The sequence below is a fragment of the Spermophilus citellus genome (assembly GCF_964194105.1).
Source record: "Spermophilus citellus genome assembly, chromosome: 19".
NCBI lineage: Eukaryota > Metazoa > Chordata > Mammalia > Rodentia > Sciuridae > Spermophilus > Spermophilus citellus.
The window spans coordinates 6,941,951-6,962,135 of record NC_138201.1 but is presented as its reverse complement, the minus strand read 5'-3'; the positions used below and the strand labels follow the sequence as shown (position 1 = coordinate 6,962,135).

General features: G+C 39.5%; 1 protein-coding gene across 1 annotated transcript in view; it reads right to left on the bottom strand.

The window, feature by feature from the left end:
- The window catches only part of CHL1 (cell adhesion molecule L1 like), a 198,437-nt gene that overhangs the window by 53,436 nt on the left and 124,816 nt on the right, over positions 1-20,185 (bottom strand). Inside the window, exons 7-11 of the mRNA XM_081276343.1 lie at positions 12,284-12,406; positions 11,176-11,346; positions 10,127-10,174; positions 8,586-8,706; positions 4,113-4,297 (exon numbers count right to left, since the gene is read on the bottom strand). Coding sequence (XP_081132469.1) covers positions 4,113-4,297; positions 8,586-8,706; positions 10,127-10,174; positions 11,176-11,346; positions 12,284-12,406 — 648 coding nt within the window. The remainder of the gene's footprint in view (positions 1-4,112; positions 4,298-8,585; positions 8,707-10,126; positions 10,175-11,175; positions 11,347-12,283; positions 12,407-20,185) is intronic.

Below are 20,185 nucleotides of genomic sequence, written 5' to 3'. Positions count from 1 at the left end.
GAATGTTATTCTTTAATCTATTAACCTGAAATATATGACAAACAGATGAAACTTTATGTTGTAACTTTACCCAATTTAGCATAATTGTAACCAAAAAAAAGATGATACATTTATTTTATGCTACTGAAAATAGGGGTACAAATATCTGATGCCAAGAATGTAAGGAAGATAGTAAGAGGTGTTTATCACAAGGAGGAGAATAAAACAGGAAGTTGACACCTGTCAATCATATGACAGCTGGTATTTTCTTACTGAAATTTTATCATAGGTTCCCAGTAAATATTTATATCCCAATAAGTCAATTGTTAGAGTCATCAAATTTGGGTTTAACTGCAACTCTTTAGAAAAAAAAAATGTATATATAATATGCATACACACACACACACACACACACACATACACTGGGAATTATACCCAGAGGTGCTTAAACGCTGAGCCACATTCCCAGCTATATGTGTGTTTGAGTGTGTGAATTATTTAGAGTCAGGGTCTCTGTAAGTTGCTGAGGCTGGCTTTGAACTTGTGATCCTCCTGCCTCAGCCTTCCGAGCCACTGGGATTATAGCCATGTGCCACTGTACCCAGTTGGAAATAGATTTTTTATTTGAAATTCAGATTTTCTTAGGAATACCAATGACTTAACCAGACATGGTGGCACATACCTGAAATCCCAGCAACTTGGAAGGTTGAGGCAGGAGGATCACAAGTTCAAAGCCAACCTCAGCAATTTCGCAAGGCCTTAAACAATTTAGCAAGACCATGTCTCAAAATAAAAAAATAATAATAATAAGATAAAATAAAAGGGGCTGGGGACATGGCTTAGTGGTTAAGTGCTCCTGGGTAAAATCCCCAGTACAGAAAAAAAAAGAAAGAAGGATTACTTTGGTAACCAATTACATTGGTTATGATTGAAATGCGTTAGATTTCACAGTGTCTTTTTAAGACTCAAGCCTATCTTGGATTATATTATAAATGCATAATTATTAATAAAATCTTTTGAATAAAATTTCTAGAATTCAAAGGCTTCACTGATTCAGAGGCTGACAACACAAAAAACTATTAGTGGAGGTTTATTTTTAAGAAATCAGTTGAAGTTAGTGGGGTCATAGTTTATTTCTTGGTTCAGAAATAAATTTCTCATTCCTGTCCAGTATCTCTTCTTAGAGAATGTGTAAGTGCCAGTATCCTGGACACCTAGAAAGTACAGTGAAGACATCCTATTTTACTCTCATATATTATAGAATCTGAACTGCGTAAAAGTTTTGGATTTGAGATGTTGTCGGTGAAATGATAAGGTGCATAGATTTGGATTGTGTTTTGTAAATAGAGAAGAAATATCACCAGTAGAGAGAACACAGTACAAGCTACACTTCTCCAAACCCTAGGATGCTTTCAGAATGGGCTAGATTTTTAGAGTTCCCAGTATAATTACCCTTTCCTGTAATGGCAAGCCCTGATATTTAATTTGAGTTTCTAAACAAGAGAAGGAGGAGGAGGAGGAGGAGGAGGAGGAGGAGGAGGAGGAGGAGGAGGAGGAGGAACAGGGCGGGGGTGGGGATGATGATGATGATGACTGAAAGTGAACTCCTCCTTTCACAAGATTAATGAAAGTCATATTTACTGCTTTCACCCTTTTAGGGACCAAAAGGGGTCGATGAGACCCATTCTCTCTTGGCATGCATGCATAAAGAGAAATTCTAAAAATATACTTTCCAGAGTACCTTAAGTAGTTTCTCACTAAAGAGAAAAAAAAATGATGAACTCTTCCTCATAAACACATTATGTACACCTTGACCGTGCTACTAACTGTTTTAGGAGTGGCAAGAACAATTTTTTTTTTTTCCAGGAAACCTATATTCCTCCGGAGTCCGACAGTTGACATTTTTAATTGCATAATTGATTTTTACATCTTTGGCTTATTTATTTATTCATTTATTTTGCAAGCCTTGCGTTTCTTTTTGAAAGCTCCTTCGGTCTTAACAGTCAAGAAATCCGTGGCCAGATTGTTAAAATATTCAGCTACCGTAGTGATGTGTTCCAGCCATCTGGAAGGATTTTCTGAAACACTCAGCAACTCGGAGTTGCTACAGCTAACAATTACACATGTCTGATTGGTGGGGTTAGTGTGTGCTGGGGAGGAGAGGGAGTTGTAGAAAAATATCCTTGTAGCAGTATGGAGCCCTATCATATAGTTGTTTCGGAGGATGATTAAACTTAGAGGCAAAATAAATCTTTCAAACACTTCCTCTGTGAATATCACTGTGAAGGATTTATTGTCAAAGGCGTATATCTCTGATGCCACGGGGTGAACACAGTGCATAATATTAGACTTCCTCCTATAGTATTAGACTTTCTCCTCTTGCTAAACCAAAGAAAATGGAATTCTCATCTGTGGTTTTCGTTCTATCACAATTCACCATATCCACTGTGGAGAGGGTTTAGAGACAAAGTATTGCTGGGAACAAGGTCATTACAAAATCAATTATCTTAACATTTGCTCGTGAGTGGGATTTGTGTCTGAGTCTCCCTTTTTTCACATTAATTAAAACAACAGACCATTACCTAGGTGTTCCTTGGGCAAACTGAAGCTCTCAGAGGTGAACTTTATTGGAATATTAATGGCAGCCCCGGAGAGAAGATCTAAATGGTAGCCTGGGAGAGCAATCCCCTTTCAATGGCTTAGCCTACATGGCACTAAATAAGTACAAATGCAGTAATCGTTCCATTAATCTGATCAATGCAGTCAACTTAACCATAGATGGAAGGCCTCAATGTGGTCAGACCCACAGAAAATAGTCTGCATTGGTCAAATTCACAGCAAGATCAGATGATTTGCACTTCTGTCAGCGGGGACAGCCCCAATCGCCACATTGTGTGGCTTCCCTCTTTATTAAGTGGGGTTATCACTGCCTATTTATCTCTGCAAATACAACAAAAGATGATAAAACTGACCCAGCTATCCTATTCCTCGGTCTATACCCAAAGGACTTAAAAACAGCACACTGCAGGGACACAGCCACATCCATGTTTATAGCAGCACAATTCACAACAGCTAAACTGTGGAACCAACCTAGATGCCCTTCAGTAGTTGAATGGATAAAGAAACTGTGGTGTGTATACATAATGAAATATTATTCAGCATGAAAAGAGAATAAAATCATGGCATTTGCAGGTAAATGGATGAAGTTGGAGAATATAATGCTAAATGAAGTTAGCCAATCCTAAAAGAAACAAAGGCTGTGCTCTCTCTATATAATATGGATTGTAATGCATTCTGCTGTCAAATCAACACATTAGAATAAATGTTAAAAAGATGGTAGAACCTCGGCTGATCCATACAGCTTGGATTTACAGAGTTGACTCCTGTACACTATGTGTTTTGTGCTTTTGAATAAGAATGAACCTGCGTGCCATACATATTATACTATCTATTCTTACATCCCTGGAAACAGCATTCTGAAAACCATCAGAACTCAAGATCCATACAACATATGGAACGTCATCCATGCAATATATTGAGAACCATCTCAATTCAAGATATGGGTGACAAAAAAAAATATAGAATTTAGGGTAGCGCTACGACAATTTGCCTGGCACCTTCCTTTGGTGAAGAAACTAACGTGCGAAGAAGTGAAATAAAGACACAGAAAATTACTGATGCCACGAGACGCCAAGTCCAACTGTTGTTCCAGGCACCATGGAGGATGGTGTGTAACCTAATCTGTCATCTTGGACCTTCCTTCTCGTACTGTTTAAGGTTGGGCCTGATCATACCGAGGCCACTATAGAAGTCATTTTTCACATAGACAATGTAGGAGAAGAGGTTTAATGAATACATGAACAAATCACCCACTGAGCTCATCCCTATCTATCCTTCACGTGAGACCTTTTCTTGTCCTTTGTCCCTCTCATGTGTCCCTCCCACTCTGGTTTGGCAGGTTCATGACAAACTAGAGTGACTGACATGTATTATAATTCTGTGCCCAGGCTCAAGTAAAAAGCTGGGAATCTTCACCTGTTTTAACACTCCCAGGACATAGTCCAAGCCCCACTCATGGTAGGAATTCTTTCTCTGTTTCAAGTAGAAACTAAAAACCATCAGGGGGAATGTACCTTCGACGATGACACGAAAATTGTGGCTGGCTGTTCCCAGGTCATTGCTGGCCGTGCAGCGGTAATTCCCTTTGTCCTGGTAGGAGACGTTCTCGATCTTCAGGGTCTTGCCATAATTTTCTTTTGTTTCTCTTCCCTTTGGTAAATTGCCAGCCAATTTCGTCCATTCCACCTGTGGAGTCGGTCTGTAATAAATAAATAAAATACTTTACAAGATATTTTCCTAATGGGAAAAGATTCCTGTAGGTAGGTTGAGGGAGCCAGAGATTATAGCCCTCTTTCCTGCTGTTAATTTGAAAAACCTGATAAAGTAGGACCCAGGAGAGGGAAGCTGTGACTGTCCCTGCGGTCCCCAAGATGGTGGCATTGGGGAAGATGGCTCAGATGCAGAGCCAAATGCATAGCCCACTCATGCCAGGGCAAATTAATACTTCTCAACATGTAAAATGCTAATCCTGCGGCTTTTCCTCTCTTTTTTTTGGGGGGGAGGGGGGTACCAGGAATTGAACTCAGGGGCACTCAACCACTGAGCCACATCCCCAGCCCTGTTGTGTATTTTATTTACAGACAGGGTCTCACTGAGTTGCTTAGTGCCTCATTGTTGCTGAGCTGGCTTTGAACCTGTGATCCTCTTTTCTTAGCCTCCCAAGCTGCTGGAATTACTGACATAAGCTTTTCCACTCTGAGAGCATGTGGGAAAGGAGGCAAGCATCAAATCTCCCTTGTCTCACCCCATTAAAACATACGTACAAGCCAGGAGCAATAGCACATGCACACCTATAATTCTAGCAGCTCAGGAGGCTGAGGCAGGAGGATTCCAAGTTCAAAGGCAGCCTCAGTAACTTAGCAAGGCTCTAAGCAACTAAGGAAGACCCTGTCTCAAAATAAAACACAATAAGGGCTGGGGATGTGACTTGGTGGTTAAGTGCCCCCTTCTGGGTTCAATTCATAGTATAAAAAGAAAAAACCATACAAACAAGACAAGTGGTAACCTGTCACAGACTTTATGTGCAAGGGAGTTGAGACACACTGGTTTAAAGTGGTACAGCACTTGCCTTGCATGTGTGAGGCACTGGGTTCTATTCTCAGCACCACATGGAAATAAATAAAACAAAGGTCCATAGGCAACTAAAAAAAATATTAAAAAGAAAAAGAAAAACCCCCTTATTGTGAAAATTGATGGGATTTTAAACATGGCTAATTTTAAGTGGTAGAGGACAATTTTATTTTATTTTTCCCTCCCCAGTTGGAATACAAAGGGTGAGTGGCAGAAGGTTGATTTGTTATTTCTATTAACATTGCATGGTCTTCCTTACCATAGTCCTTTTAACCACTAAAACCTGAAGGGTTACTGAGTCTGCACTAAACTTGGGTATGGTTATCATTTTATCAGTAACGAATCTAAAATTCCACAAAGCTGATTCATTTGCTTAAGGTCACAGGAATAAAAAAAATGACATATTAGCAGTTCAGTCCATCTGACTCTAATCCTGTCCTTTTTATTACCGTGTGCTTTGCACTGTCCTTCTTAACTCTATATTCTTAAAATATTTGCTTGCCACCCAATTATTAATTATTATCCATTTAATTACTAATTTAATTATTGCTAGTTAATAATTAAGCCATTACCTCAAATTGCTTCTATCAATTAGCTCAAATTGTTTGTATGCATAGGCAATGGGTAAAATAATTATCATGCAAAAAAAGCACCGCAGGTTAGATGAAGGCCCTTGATGCACATCTCTCCGCCTTCTGTCAAAGCCCAAGGGCTGACCTGGATTATGGATTGGAAGCAACTACCTTATATTGGACCACCGTTTGCGGCACCTGGTGCCCGTCCTCAGGAAATTGTAATAATTATGGTCAGAGAGGAACATGAGAGAGCATTAGGCTTTAAGTTCCTGCCCACACACCGAACAGGAGGAGTAGCCCAGGTCTCCTGCCCACTTGTCTTTCTCTCCATCTGTTACGGGGGCAATCTGCCAAGCCCCAGGATTCTCTGGACCTTGGTGCCTTGTAAACAGGAGTTTTTCCTGAGTCTGCTTTAATCGTGCCAGCATCTCACTCTCCACAAGATCTGTTTTACCCCTAATCCTTGAAAACGACCAGTTTTCTAATACCTTCCCCTCCAAAGAATCTACTAAGCTGATTTTGAGACTCACATGGACGAACATGCAATGTTCTCTAAGGGTGGATTCCGGTCACTTCGAGAATTTCTAGATACAGTCATACAATTTTTTTTTTTTCCTTTTGGAACTTCGGGAACATTTCCTAATAGCATTTGGGCAATGACGTTTCCAGCCATTCGCTTGATTCTCACATTATCCTGAACTGAGTTAGACTTAGATGTACTTTGCAGCTGGGGACAGGCAGGATGCAATCCCAGTCACCTTTCCCTGAGCTTAGAGAAGTGACTTCACTTCTCCCAGAGGGCCCTTGGGTTTCATTTACCTAATGTGCTAGTGGGAATAATTACAGTCTCAAAAAGTACTGACAAGAGTAAAATGAGTTAATGTGTGTGAAGTCCAAAACCAAATGCTTGACACAAAATAAGGGCAGGATGTCTTGGCTATGGTTATAATTTTGTTACTATGAAAGGTTGGTGGTTTAAAACTCCCCAGAAAAAAAAAATAGAGTAAATTTCAAAACTTTTCTTTTTTAAACAATGTGTCACTTTGATCTAGAAAGAGAACTAGACAGACAGGATGCCCAAACCAAACCTTGCATGAATAAGAACTACTTTAAGCGAAACCTCTTGGGACAAGGTTTCAGAATCCCCACATCCTGAACATGGAGCATTCTCTTTACATATCGCTTCATGACACTTTAGTTTCTATAAAGCACATGAGAGCATTTCTATTATTCGGAGGACAGTCTGTTCAGTCAACTCAAAAAGTAAATGATGGCATTTGTGAGAGATCAGTGAAAAGAATTATTGGGAGGTTTGCCCTGACCAACCCACAAAAGCTTGAATAAAAAAATTTAATTGTGACCACTGTACACACATACCAATACAACAACAACAAAAAAAAATGGTGGTGTTTACCATCAAACTAAGGGTTAGGGCTGTGACCTCCTAACATAATGCAGAGACCAAACTTCCTAAACAGGGGTCACGTCACAGTGTATGTCAGACTATACTGGTGATTTGATTCACACAACCAACCTAGATACTTGTTCTGGGTGGAAAGAACAATCTACCAAGCATAGGATTTCTTGAAGCATTAATTTCCATGCCTTTTCTTTATGATCTAATTTAAAATTAGTCATTTGGAATATACACTGAATAATGAATGAGCAACTTTAAAAATTTCAAATCCTTGTTCAATTCAAAAGACTCCCCAGATCCCATAGTTACAAAACTGATTAAGGTGTAAATGAATAAACCAGGGTGCCAGGGAAGGAAGAAGATCTTTTTCCACGGAATTCCTGATAGTAGGGAGGGATGGTTCCATGCAGATGGATAGTGGTAGATACAGGTGACCTGGTGTGACCAAATATTAAATAAGAGGGCACCAGTTTACATAGACTTGAGAAGCTATGTGGTAGGCATTTTCTCAGAGCACAGAAAAAGATAACAGATCACCATCAGTATCAATGTGAGCCTTCCACAACTCAATTGTAACATCCTTACTACTCTGTATACAGCAATAGAATGCCTAACCAGAGATATGTATTACCTCCTGTGGGAAACAAAGAACTCGTAGGTAAAGGACCCTAACAAGAGTATGTAAGGCTATGCCTCCCCACACTTAATGCTAACTAAATGTTCTGGATAAGAATCCACTGAGCCTATGTCGGCACAAATACACACTGCTTCTTGCTGAATGCCCTGTTGTCCTGTGTTTTTGTGAGAGAAACCTGCAACAGTTACTCAGTAAATATAACAACTCCAAGAGATAACCAAGCAAGGTCCCTTAGGGTTTTGGTGGAGGAATTGGAAAAGTGTATTGCTTTTTGAGCTCACTGGGTTTTGACATGAAACTTTCTTGAATTCCATGGTCTGAACCTGCTTGTGTCCAAAGGGCAGTGGGATAGAATACCAATAAATAGGGGTCCTTGGAAACAAGAAGGGGCAGAGCTGGCACTGTAACAAACAGAAGTGGGACCAGCCAAGTGAGCAAAAAGGGCAAACCTGGCCTAGGAGGACCAAGGCTCATGGCTAGCAACCTCAGGCTGCAAGGTGAGCAGCCGTCTTAGACCACCGGCTTAGGTAAGGGGAAGGCCACCTTTGTCCTCTCCATTCACAATATATCACCAATTAACACAGAGGTGTGATGACAAGCCAATTTCGGTCATAGCCTCAAGTCTGCAGGGTGAAGTCCAAGCCACTTCTTTGAGACATTCGGTAACCAGGATTACTTTAAAGAAAAGAAGCGAAGCATTTAAAATCGTGCATGCAAGCACATTTCTCTCGGATGTCTCATTCTTCAGGGAGTGGACCAAGTCCCAAGCAGGAGCCAGGGTACTCACAGGCCCTCCGCGAAACACTCCAGCAGCAGGGTGTCGCCTTTGAGGACAGACACTGAAGACTCGCCACCACTCTCCGGGGGAGGCAGTAGCAGCCTAGGCTTCCTCTGCTTGATGGAATTTGCTACAAAAGAGAAAAGAAAAGTCAGACATTTTCAAAGGCAGATAGTTAACGCTCTGTGGCAATCTAGGTAGGTGTGTGTGCCTACGCGTGTGCACACACACATCTATGTACAGACACACATTTCTATGTCCTTGTGGAAACAGACTGCCCTCCCTCTTTGCAGAAAGCTTGGGTTGTCCCCGAGATGTGCTAAGTGCAACGAAAAGTTTTATAAATGTTATGACTTACACCACCTCATCTAATTCAGAAAATCAGCATTATTCTAATAATTTCTCGACAAAGCCCTTAAGTTAATTGATAGACTATGATTTTATATTCTGCACTTTAACCAGGCTGCGCCATGCTTGATGGCTATGTGTTCTTATTTAAAAAAAAAAAAATTAATGTGCCAAAGTATTTGATAAGGTTTCTATTGAAATACACCCTTCCAGGGCGCTGAATTCAGAATTCTGATGGAAGGAGCCTAGAGCCTTGCTAAGTTGCTGAGGCTGGCCTCAAACTTGTGATTCTTCTGCTTCAGCCTCCTGAACTGCTAAGACTACAGGTGTGTGCCACCACACCTGGCTGAAAAGATTTCAATTCAGTGTTAGAAGATTCAGAAAAATATACGTTGAAGTTATTGATCGCCAAGAAAACAACTGCTGATGAATCAGCCCACCTTAATAGTGAGGGTATACCAAGGGGGGCCCTCAGCCACCTCTGCTGATATCACCCGTGCATTAGAAATCCGAATTCAGTCTCTAGTCCACGTGATACGAGAACTACACATCGCATTTCTATAAATGATTCTTCTAACCTTAGGAAACTAGTCCACTCTCTAATTAAGCTTGAGACATCCTACATTGAACACAATTTCTGATGAATGATCTATGGAAACAAATAAAATTAAAGATTCCGTAGATAAATGAGTGGGGAAATTATTTCCAACTATATTCCTTCTTAGAGAAGCACCACGCATAATGGCCTATTAAGTATATTATGAAGTCTTACAGGAAAAACAAAACATGTATGTAACACAGTGTTTCTCTATTTCTCTTGACCCTTAGCTTTATATAAAGGAAGGGAAAAACTGAATGGCTATCAACCTCATAGACCATGAGACATTTTGAGAGGCCCCAAATAATTATTGCATCAAATATATACATTATACTATAGCTATCTATCTGTATGTTACTTCTATTAGTTGTAATTTTTGCAGTATATTTAAAAAGCTACAGATTTATAGAGACAATTCCTTTTGCATGTAAGAAGAGAAGGGAGATAACTATACCCTCTATGCTAGTCCCTTAATAAGAATATTACCATTTTAATAAACTCTTGAAGGTAGTAAAGAAAAAAAATTCAAATTCTGAGATGAAAATGAGCTACTTTAGGTGAAAAAAAAAATGAGAACAGTCTATACATGCCAAGTTCGACTTACCCTTGGAACTAATTTCTGTGGATGAACTTGAATCATTAGCATGCTTTACTGAAATATAAAAAAAATATGGAAGAAAAGAAAACACATACATAATGGAAGATGCTGATATCAAGAAAGAATGAAAAATCAGATACTTTTATGTCAGGAAAATTACAACATGAGGTCGAACCAGGCTTCACTAGAACATTGGACTAGAGGTTTACATGGAAAAAAGGATTTAAGACGTGCTTCCTCTTGAATCACCAAACGTTAATCCAGTTGGGGAGGATACAAGTCACAGCTGCATTAAAGAGAAATTAGGATCCTCAAAAAAAAAAAATGTTGTAGTGAAGCCTGGCACCGTGTGCATTCATACATAATCACGAAAAACTCATGTACCAAATTAGACAATGGGATGGTGATGCCAACTTTCCATATACCAGGGCCAATTATGCAGTCGGGGAACTGTTGGGGATTATCTCTTCCCTTTGAATCTTATGGTTCTTCCTCCCACTAATTACTTTTTTCCCATTTGGGAACCCAGACTGGCATCTGCAGAATCAAGTAGGAAAGAAGGGGCGATTGGAATAACTTTTGCCAATTTGGTCCGAGGACAAAGAAAAAGCTTGATGTGATGGAAATGTTAATACCAGACTCTGTATTTTTTGACTCTTTGTTACGTTCTCTCTCATTTTCAGCCTGCTAGTTTATCCAAGGTCACGGTCAATCAATGCCTGAGACAGGCTTAGGGGAGAAAAAAAAAAAAGAAAGAAAACCCTGGGATTTCACTGTGCATTTCAGCCACTGAAAATGCCTGGATCCTGCAGACGTCAAATGAAACACATTTGTACTGTGAATTGAGATTTGATTTTTTTTTCTGGCTGCCAGAGACAGAGCTACTGTGGACCTGCAGCTGCAGATGTCTCTTTCATCTGCATGCAGTCTCTAGAGTTGCACTCAACAATGATGGAAAAGACCAGCCTGTCTTTAACTGTCTTCACTCAGGATGAAATTATACACCGTATTTGCATTCAGCGCACTCGATGCCATGATAAATTATTTGGACTTACAACTGTTCACTGTGAGCTTCATTGGCATCTTTTGTACGATCGTCCTTAGTCTTGGGAACGCGGCAAAGCAACAATAATCGTTCCGACTGTCTTTTTCTTCCACGTTTGCAAAGTACAGATCTCCCTTTTGGCTCATGTATACTCTCTCATCTTGTTCGATGTGTTCTAATTCTGAAAAGAAATACCTTATCATCAAAGGGGGGGGATGGTGCTACTTCATCATTTTTATTTCTTGACTTGATTTTTCTTATCTTTTTTTTTATTGGTTTGATTTTTCTTATGGACAAGAAATCTGTGCATTCAAATTCTTCTTACCCTCTAGGTCTCTCTACCTGTGCTGTGCTGGTTGACAATGGCTTATCCAAAACCCGATCAATTGAGATCAAGGTCTACTTCTTACTTTCATTTGCTTCAGATGGTATTTCTTTAAAACAGAGCTCCCCCCAAAACTGATGTCTATAATATTAACCTCCCTGTCCTGGAGGTAGCCTGGGAAGTTCCAGTGTGACTGGAATGTGGAAATTCTGACAGTAGCCAGGAGTAGCTTCATTTGCTACCTCCTGAGTGCTGGATAAATATTTTTCTCTGTGGGCCACAGTGAAAAGCACATCCAGGAAGACGGCTAAGGCTCACTAGAGCCTGAGATTTCAGATCGAGAGTCAGCAAACCTTTTAGAAAATTGAGCACCAAGGTGGATACTAAATATGCTGTGCGTCACTGCGTTTAGCGGGTAGAACATTGCTCACAGAGACAAAGTAAACCAGCAACATAATCAAGTCCTCCTCCACTCTAGCATGGCCTATATACCAAGGGTAGACCAGTTGTTTTGAAATATGGAAACTATCCTTTTACAGACTCACTCAGGCATCTGGATAACCTCTCCTCTTTGAAATATGATAAAATCGAGAGATACTTTAGTACTTTTCTAGTGTTTTCCAGTGCACTCTGTTCAGTATGTATTTAGGATGAGGGACAAGGTTTCATTGGACCTCATTTTACAAACCTACTTGAGTCGACATGGATACTGTTATAAGAATATTTTATTTTTTGGATTTTTTATGTGATTTCCATGATGCATGATGCCCCCCTGGGACAGAGCATTACTTACCTATATTCATCCAATAAATGTGTAGGGGCGGGAGACCTTTAGGAGGAGTACACTGAAGAACGATAGGATCTCCTTCCTCCACCTCCAGAGGCTCAATTTTTTCTTTGGGAAATTTGGGAACACCTGGTATGAAGATCATTTTAAGACATTATTTCAAAAGGAGCTTTTCGTGTCAGCTAATATTTTAATAAACTGTCCATTTTAAAGAAATATATAAACATTTTTAGGACACTCAACCCTTGTTCTGACATTTGCCCTATAGAAGTAAAGCACTAGAGAGATTCTGATACTCATTCTCATGCAACGTTGCAAATCACTGCTGCACTGTGAAGTCCTAGAGAAAGATATTTTTTGCTATGTGACATCAATAAGGCAAAAATACACCTGTACATATCTTTCAGAGCAGGGGTACAAATCACAGGGTTTGTTCTTTTTAGTTTTGATAAACATGGACTCTTTTCTCTCCAAACACTGTGATTTCTTTTTTTTTGGCCATGTCGTACTCTCTATCTCTTGCTTTAATGCAAAGGCCTTGAATGTGATTGGTAACTCTTCCATTCAGAGTAAAAACCACATAAAAAATTTTTTTTTCAAAGCCCATGTGGGAAAAATCACAAAAACATAATAAAAAAGTCAAACAGGACTACTTTAAGTTGCAAAGAGAGTCAAAACCACCTTGGAATCACTCCAGTAAATGAAACCTTAAATGAAATGGAATTGATATATACAGAAAGGAAACTTTCTAATATTTCCACCTATGGTCTCCTTCTCATATTGAAGTCAATTACCTGAAAGAACAATCCAGTTACAACGGGACTATAAGTCAGAACTGCAGAATGTAAAGTACAACATCGATGTTTAATATTGTTCTGAGTATTTACAAGGATATTCAAAATGCATACTGCCTGGATATTGTATGGGCGCCTTTCAACTTTCTTGAAATTTGCATTCTAGAGTTAGGCAAACTCTGGTGGAGAAAATAACCTCATGAAGGAATTAGTAACAGTCCTGCCCTGATGGAATTTATTACCAGGTTTTCCCATTGTTATCTTTTTTGATTAAGTTGTGATTCACAATCAATCCTTCTTTTTCTTGGAAATCCAAAGCCCTTCTTATTATTGTGGTCTCTTTTGAGAAGCTTTGTGCATTTCCTGTACATTGTCATGCATCCCTTCAAACTCAACCCCAACTCTTGAGTAGTTGAGGGTATTTGCTGACATTTCTCTTATGGGTGCACCGGCTGTTTACAATAAATTGCTTTCTGTCTAAATTCAGGGGCCTTTCAAAGCTTAGCATTGCAGGAGGTTACTGTGGGGTTACTGCAATGTCTCTGCAATTTGGGAAAAGCATACTTTAGTTCTCTTTCTAATTCAGCTGTGCCACAGTGCTTCAGTAGATGGATTCCCTCTTGATCAAATCATCCGATCAGATGTCTCTTGGAAACATATTTGAAATGACGAGCAGCTGTGAATCATGCTTCTGGTACAAGTAGCACAATATTCCCACTCCAAGTACATTCAGTAAACTCACTCTGTTAAGATCCTAGGTAGAAAATATCATTGGCAGCTATTGGGTCAAGCATTGGCTTCCATCGAAGGCTAATGTTATTCAAGTCATTCTGGAGGAAGTACATCTTAGGCCAATAAGATGTAGCAACTAATACAAAACTGTCAGGTGCCCAGGGCTTCAAATGCAAATCACCTGTTTAGTGTTACTTGCTATAACTGAAGTTCAAAACATGCACACTGCTCCATTAGGCAACTGTTTAATCTGTTTAAACTCAGTTACAAAGAGCAAAAGAGGGGAGGCAAAGTAGATCGGAAAATGGAAGGACCGTAATAATCCTCCATAATAAGCCAACTTTACAAGGCTTAATGTAAATACACAGGTCGCTGGATGATATCTACAGTAAAGTAGATAATTAATAAACTGCATCAATACCTAATTGGAGAACTGATTTCTCAGAGCATTCAGGGAAATTTAATGATTCAGAGAGTGCAACTAGGGAAGCTCAAACACACCCTCATTAATTAAATGTAGATTATAAAATTCTAGTTATAAAACTGTAAATATGTAACCCAACTAGCTTCTAAAGCATCAATAATGAAAAAGGAAAGGAGAGAAAATTTATACATCTACCAAACCCTTTTACACAGGCCATAAATCTTTGAGACAGCTTTTAACTAAAGACGAAATTAGTATCAGGAAAAAAGGAAAGAATATTTATATATTTATTAATTAAAGTTTCAGAAGGAACACGGTAAAGGAAATTAATTTGTCAGGATGTTTTAGGTCTTACTTGACTTTGAAACTACTGAGTCTGCTGCTACCCTCAAAAGTGCAAAAAGTTTAATATTCATGGATAAATGTTAGATTCAATTAACATAATGCAAGAGTGAGCACAGAGTCCATCTCAATTCAAAGGAAGACATGACTCTATATAATAACAAGTCAAATAGCCGGGCGCACACCTGTAAACCCAGCAGCTCAGGAAGCTGAGGCAGGAGGATTGCAAGTTCAAATCCAGGCTCAGCAACTTAGGGAGGCCCTAAGCAACTTAGCGAGACCCCGTCTCTAAATAAAATATAATTTAAAAAAAGGACTGGGGATGTGGCTCAGTGGTTAACTACTCCTGGGTTCAATCCTGGTACAAGAAAAAAAAAAAAGTCAAGCCACTAACTAATTGTGCTTTTCTTGTGACATGCATTAATTAGCATTATTGAGTGTGGACAGATGAGACTTTAAAAAGTAAATTGTAAAACAACAATTTTTGTGTGTGTGATGCAACTACAGTGCTCTGGCTTGCCAATATATTTCCAAGGGGAACTCCACCAACATAAAAAAATCATGTTTTGGAGGTTTTTTTAAATTTATGTATAACAGCAGAATGCATTACAATTCTTATTACACATACAGAGCATAATTTTTTTTATATCTCTGGTTGTATACAAAGTATATTCACACCAATTTGTGTGTTTATACATGTACTTTGGATAATCATGATCATCACATTCCACCATCATTTGTAACCCCATGCCTCCTCCCTTCCCCTTCAACCCCTCTGCCCACTGGACGTAACCATGAACGCCTTACTATACATCAGTATCTACCTAAACAGGACTTACAGAATGTCCACAAATCCCATCAAACACGTCCAGATGTTTCCTTTCCAAATAACATCAAATCAGCTAATCAAGCACATGGCAACTTCTGTCTCCCGAATGCTCTCAAAGAGGCTGAGTATGAAGTCTAGTGAAGAAATTTCTAGGAACCACCCCAAGAGTGTAAGTGACACTTCAATATGTTCCTATCGGGCTTCTTCATAACTTCCCCTTGGTCTCCTTCAAGCCCAGCGCACCTGTAAATATGAATTCTGTGGGAGTTGAGTTCGAAAACTTCAGGTGCTGCCAGTGAGCTCTGAAAACTCATCATCTTGATTCTTTCAATCCAACATACAGAAAAAAAAATGACCTCTTTGTATGGAAATAGAGAAGGCTTTGACAAAAATGTTATATCTAGAAGATATGCCACAGGATAACGTGGTTTCTAGCCTAAGCAGTGCCCCTGTACCATCTCACTAATAACTTTAACTTTCAGGGAGTTTCAGTAGAATTCACACCTGTGTCACTTGGAGGTAAAAGGAATTGGAGGCTTCACCACTACCAAGTTATGGAACACTGCAGATTTTCTTGGGCTTTAAAGAAATAAAGTCAAAGGTTTCCCTGCTATTTGATTCTGCTATTCTACTACCAAGCTACTTTTTCAATCACTGAGCCACATCTCAAAAAAAAAAAAATATATATATATATATATATTTGTTGTTGTTGTTGTTGTTTTGAGACAGGGCCTTGCTAAGTTGCTTAGGGCCTCCCTGAATTGCTGAGGCTGGCTTTGAACTTGTGATCCTCCTGCCTCAGCTTCCTGAGCCACTGGGATTAAAGGTGTGGGCCACCACACCTGCCCCAAGCTATTTTCAAGGAAGCACATCTTTCTGCATAATTAGAGCATATGTAACCTGCACCATCAGAGTAGATGGTGTATAACACCATAAAGCATCAAGTCACACCTATGAACTCTGAAGTCAGTATCTTTGGGTTAAGCGCTACCTTGGTCCTTGAATTTTCTTAGGTAATATGCTTCAGTTTCCTCATTTGTAAAATGCAAAACACAGTGACGCCTAACTCACTTGATTTGTGTTTAAATATCATATTTCATATGAACCAACCGAAATAATCCCTGGCATTTCAAAAGAGCTCAATGTACATGGTAACTATTCAGATATTGCACCTTTGCAGGGTACACACAGCCATATGCCTAGAGATGAGACCAGCAAAGGACTGGAGGGCTCTCCTCGGCTGCTGCCCTGGATGCTCCTTGTAAGCCTGTATTTTAACAACTTTGGTGATTTTATACAGATAGTTGAAAGAGGAAGTGGAGAGGGGAGGGGGGTGGAGATTGCATATTCCCTGCACAGCCCATGATTTATTTATTGAATTATTTCCCCCTACCCATCCCTGGGCTAATCTTTCTTTGCCAAAGAGCTCTAACTATTTTGACTTGCATCTCTGTTTACAGAATTGGCCTGGTGAGCTTTTGAGTGCCATAGATTTTGCTTCAATGTGCTTGGCACACGGCTTCTAGCCCGCCGTCATTATCATGAATGCAGGCTACTGAGCTTGCGGGCTGAATTTCCCCCCACCCCCAGCTTCCATCTGTAAGGAGATTTAATTGATTCCCATTTCCTGTAGAGTACCCCATTAATCCACTTAGGACTGCAGTCTTCCTTTTAGCCCATGAGCTTCTAATGAATCCCCGCAGAGGAAGGACTCCAAGGCAGCCCGCTTCATGCCCGTCATTCACGAACCCTGATGAATGAGTGCAAAACCCTCAGCCACAGTTAAACCCTGAAAATTCAAAGTTGTCCTCTCAACTGAGCAAACCGATGGTCTTTGGTGGGTTTGCACATATTAACAAACTCGTGTTTTTTTTTTTTCTTCTCCTACCCCTCCCAGGCCAGAATGGTAAGAAGCCCAGGTTTGGTCTTAAGGTAAATCGTCCTGAGGAATTTGAGGAAGATATGCAAATGTAGGGAGCGGGCACATTAGTCACTCTAATTGGGTTTTATTAACACATTATATAGATGATTTCATCTCTGAGTCCACCATTTCTTAGATTATTTCCATCGAATGTGGACACTGAGTGATGACTTTTATTCTTTCTTTCCTTCGTCAGCCTCTTCAGGATAAATCAATCACTAACAATATGCATTCATGCAGCATTTCCAAAGCAATGAAAGGAGGGAGGATATGATAGCCCACAATCTTTCTTACTTTTAAGGATTCTAATTAATTTGTACGACAGTCTCCAACAAAGACACCACTAAATGCTTTAAAGACACCAGAGACTTTACAACAGCACCAAAATTTATAATAGCCAAAGAAGTGGAAATAATCTAAGTAGTCACCAACATATGAATAGAAGAAAAAAAAACAATGAAGTTCATCCATATGATGGATTATTACTCAGGAACAGAAAGGAGCAAGTACTGAGATATGCCACATCACGCATGAACTGCAGGGAAAAAAATACTACGAGAAAGAAGCCATGTGGAAAAAAAAACTGTCTATGATTCCTTTTGCATAAAATGTCCAGAAAATTAAATTTAGAGAAGGAAAAATTTGATGGGTCAGTTGCAATGGCTGACAGGTGGGAAAAGAGATTACGTGTAAATGAGCAGAGAGAAATTTGAAGGGGATGTTGGAATTGTTTAAATACAAAATCACAATGATGTTGCACTAAATATTTTTTTTTTTTTACTAAAAAAGTCCCACACTGTGCATTTAATACAGTTAAAACCATGACGTGGCCAAGATAGCTTGAAACATAAGGTGTGGAAAAGATGGCCCTTTTAACAAACGGTGCTGGGAAAACTGGAAATCCATACACAGAAGAATGAAATGTAACCCCATCTCTCACCCTGCACAAAGGCCAAAGTGGACCAAAGGTCTAGGAATTAGATGAGAAATCCCACAACTGCAAGAAGAAAATGTAGGCTCAACACTCCAACATGTCAGCACTTCCTGAACTAGACTCCTAAAGCACAAGAAATAAAATCAAATATCAAGAAGCTGTGATGGTGCATGGGGTGGTGGCACATGCCTGTATTTCAGTGGCTCAGGAGGCTGAGACAGGAGGATCCTGAGTTCAAAGCCAGCCTATCAAAAGTGAGGTGCTAAACAACTCAGTGAGACCCTGTCTCTAAATTTTATGTATATATATAGTGATTGGGGGCCCCTGAGTTCAATCCCCGATAATCCATCCACCAAAAAAAGTCAGATGCATCAAACTACAAAGCTTCTGCATAGCAAAGGAAACAGAGTTTGAAAAAAGACCCTACAGAATGGACGATCTTTGCCACCTGCTTCTCAGATGGTAATTAATATCCAGAATATGCAAAGAACTCAAAAAAAAAAAAAGAAAAGACATTTCTCAAAATAAGAAATTCCTCAAAAGGAATTTCTCAAAAGAAGAAATAGCAATGGGCAATCGATATATGGAAAAATGTCCAACATCTCTAGCAATTAGAGAAATGCAAATCAAAACTGCATTGAAATTTCATCTCGCTCCAGTCAGAAGGGCGAGTATGAAAAATGCAATTAATAATAAATGTTGGCAAGTATATGGGGGAAAAGGCACACTGGTACGTTGTGGGTGGGACTGCAAATTAGTGCAACCGCCATGGAACGTAGTATGGAGATTCCTCAAAATAACAGGAATGGAACCACCACATGACCCAGCAATCCCACTTCTCAGCATGTATCCAAAAGATTTAAAATCAGCACAGGTCAGTGACATAGCCACATCAATGTTCACAGCAGCACAATTCACAATGGCCACGCTATGGAACCAGCCCAGATGCCCTTCCACAGATGAATGCATAAAGAAATGGAGTATTACTCAGTCATAAAGAAGAATGGCATTATGGCATTTGCCAGTAAATGAATGGAAGTGGATAATATTATATTAAGTGAAATGAACCAGTCCCAAAAAGTCAAAGGTACAATATTTTCTCTGATACAAAGAAACTAATCCAAAATAGAAGGAGAGGTAAGAATTATAGAAAAGAAAAAAAAAATAGGAGAGAGAAAGAAAAAAAAAGTGAGATGGAATTTCATCAAAATAGAGGAAAGATCAGTGGAATGAAACTTGGTGAGCTTTTATATATGTGTGCATGGATGTGGACGATGGGTACCAGTATTGGGTGTATCCACAGGATACTAATTAACAAAGAAAAAGTGAATTGTAAGTGGATTGAAGAGGGATCAGGGGAGTAGAGGGAGGGTAGTGGGGACTGAATTGGAGTGGGCTGTGGTCCATGATTTTCTGATTACGTCAGGGTGTATCCTGATGTTGTATATAACTAAAAAGGATTTTAAAAATCAGAGAACAGAAAAATTAGTAGAAGTTGGGATAGATTAGAATGTTACATGGAGAGACCTTATCTGACTCCTAAAGGGTACTATAATAAGTACAATTATTTATATAATTATATTAAACTCTATGGATAGTTTATAATGAAGGCAAAAAAAAAGTTTCTATTTCCCACATACACACACACTACCACACCCACATTAAGTCTTATTACCTACCACTATGGCTTGAGTACCAAAGGCCAATGTGTTAGCAGCTTGGTCCACAAGATGGCGCTGTTGGGAGGTGGCAAGACTTTGAGGGGCGGGGTCTAGTGAGAGGACCTTAGGTTATTGGGGGCATGTCCTTCTAAGAGATAACAGGGCCTTGGCCCCTTCCTCTTTCTCTTTGCCCCAGCTCATCATGTAAGCAGGTTTTGGACTTTCTCACACTCCCTCCATGATGTCTGCCTCAATACAGGCCCAAAGCTAT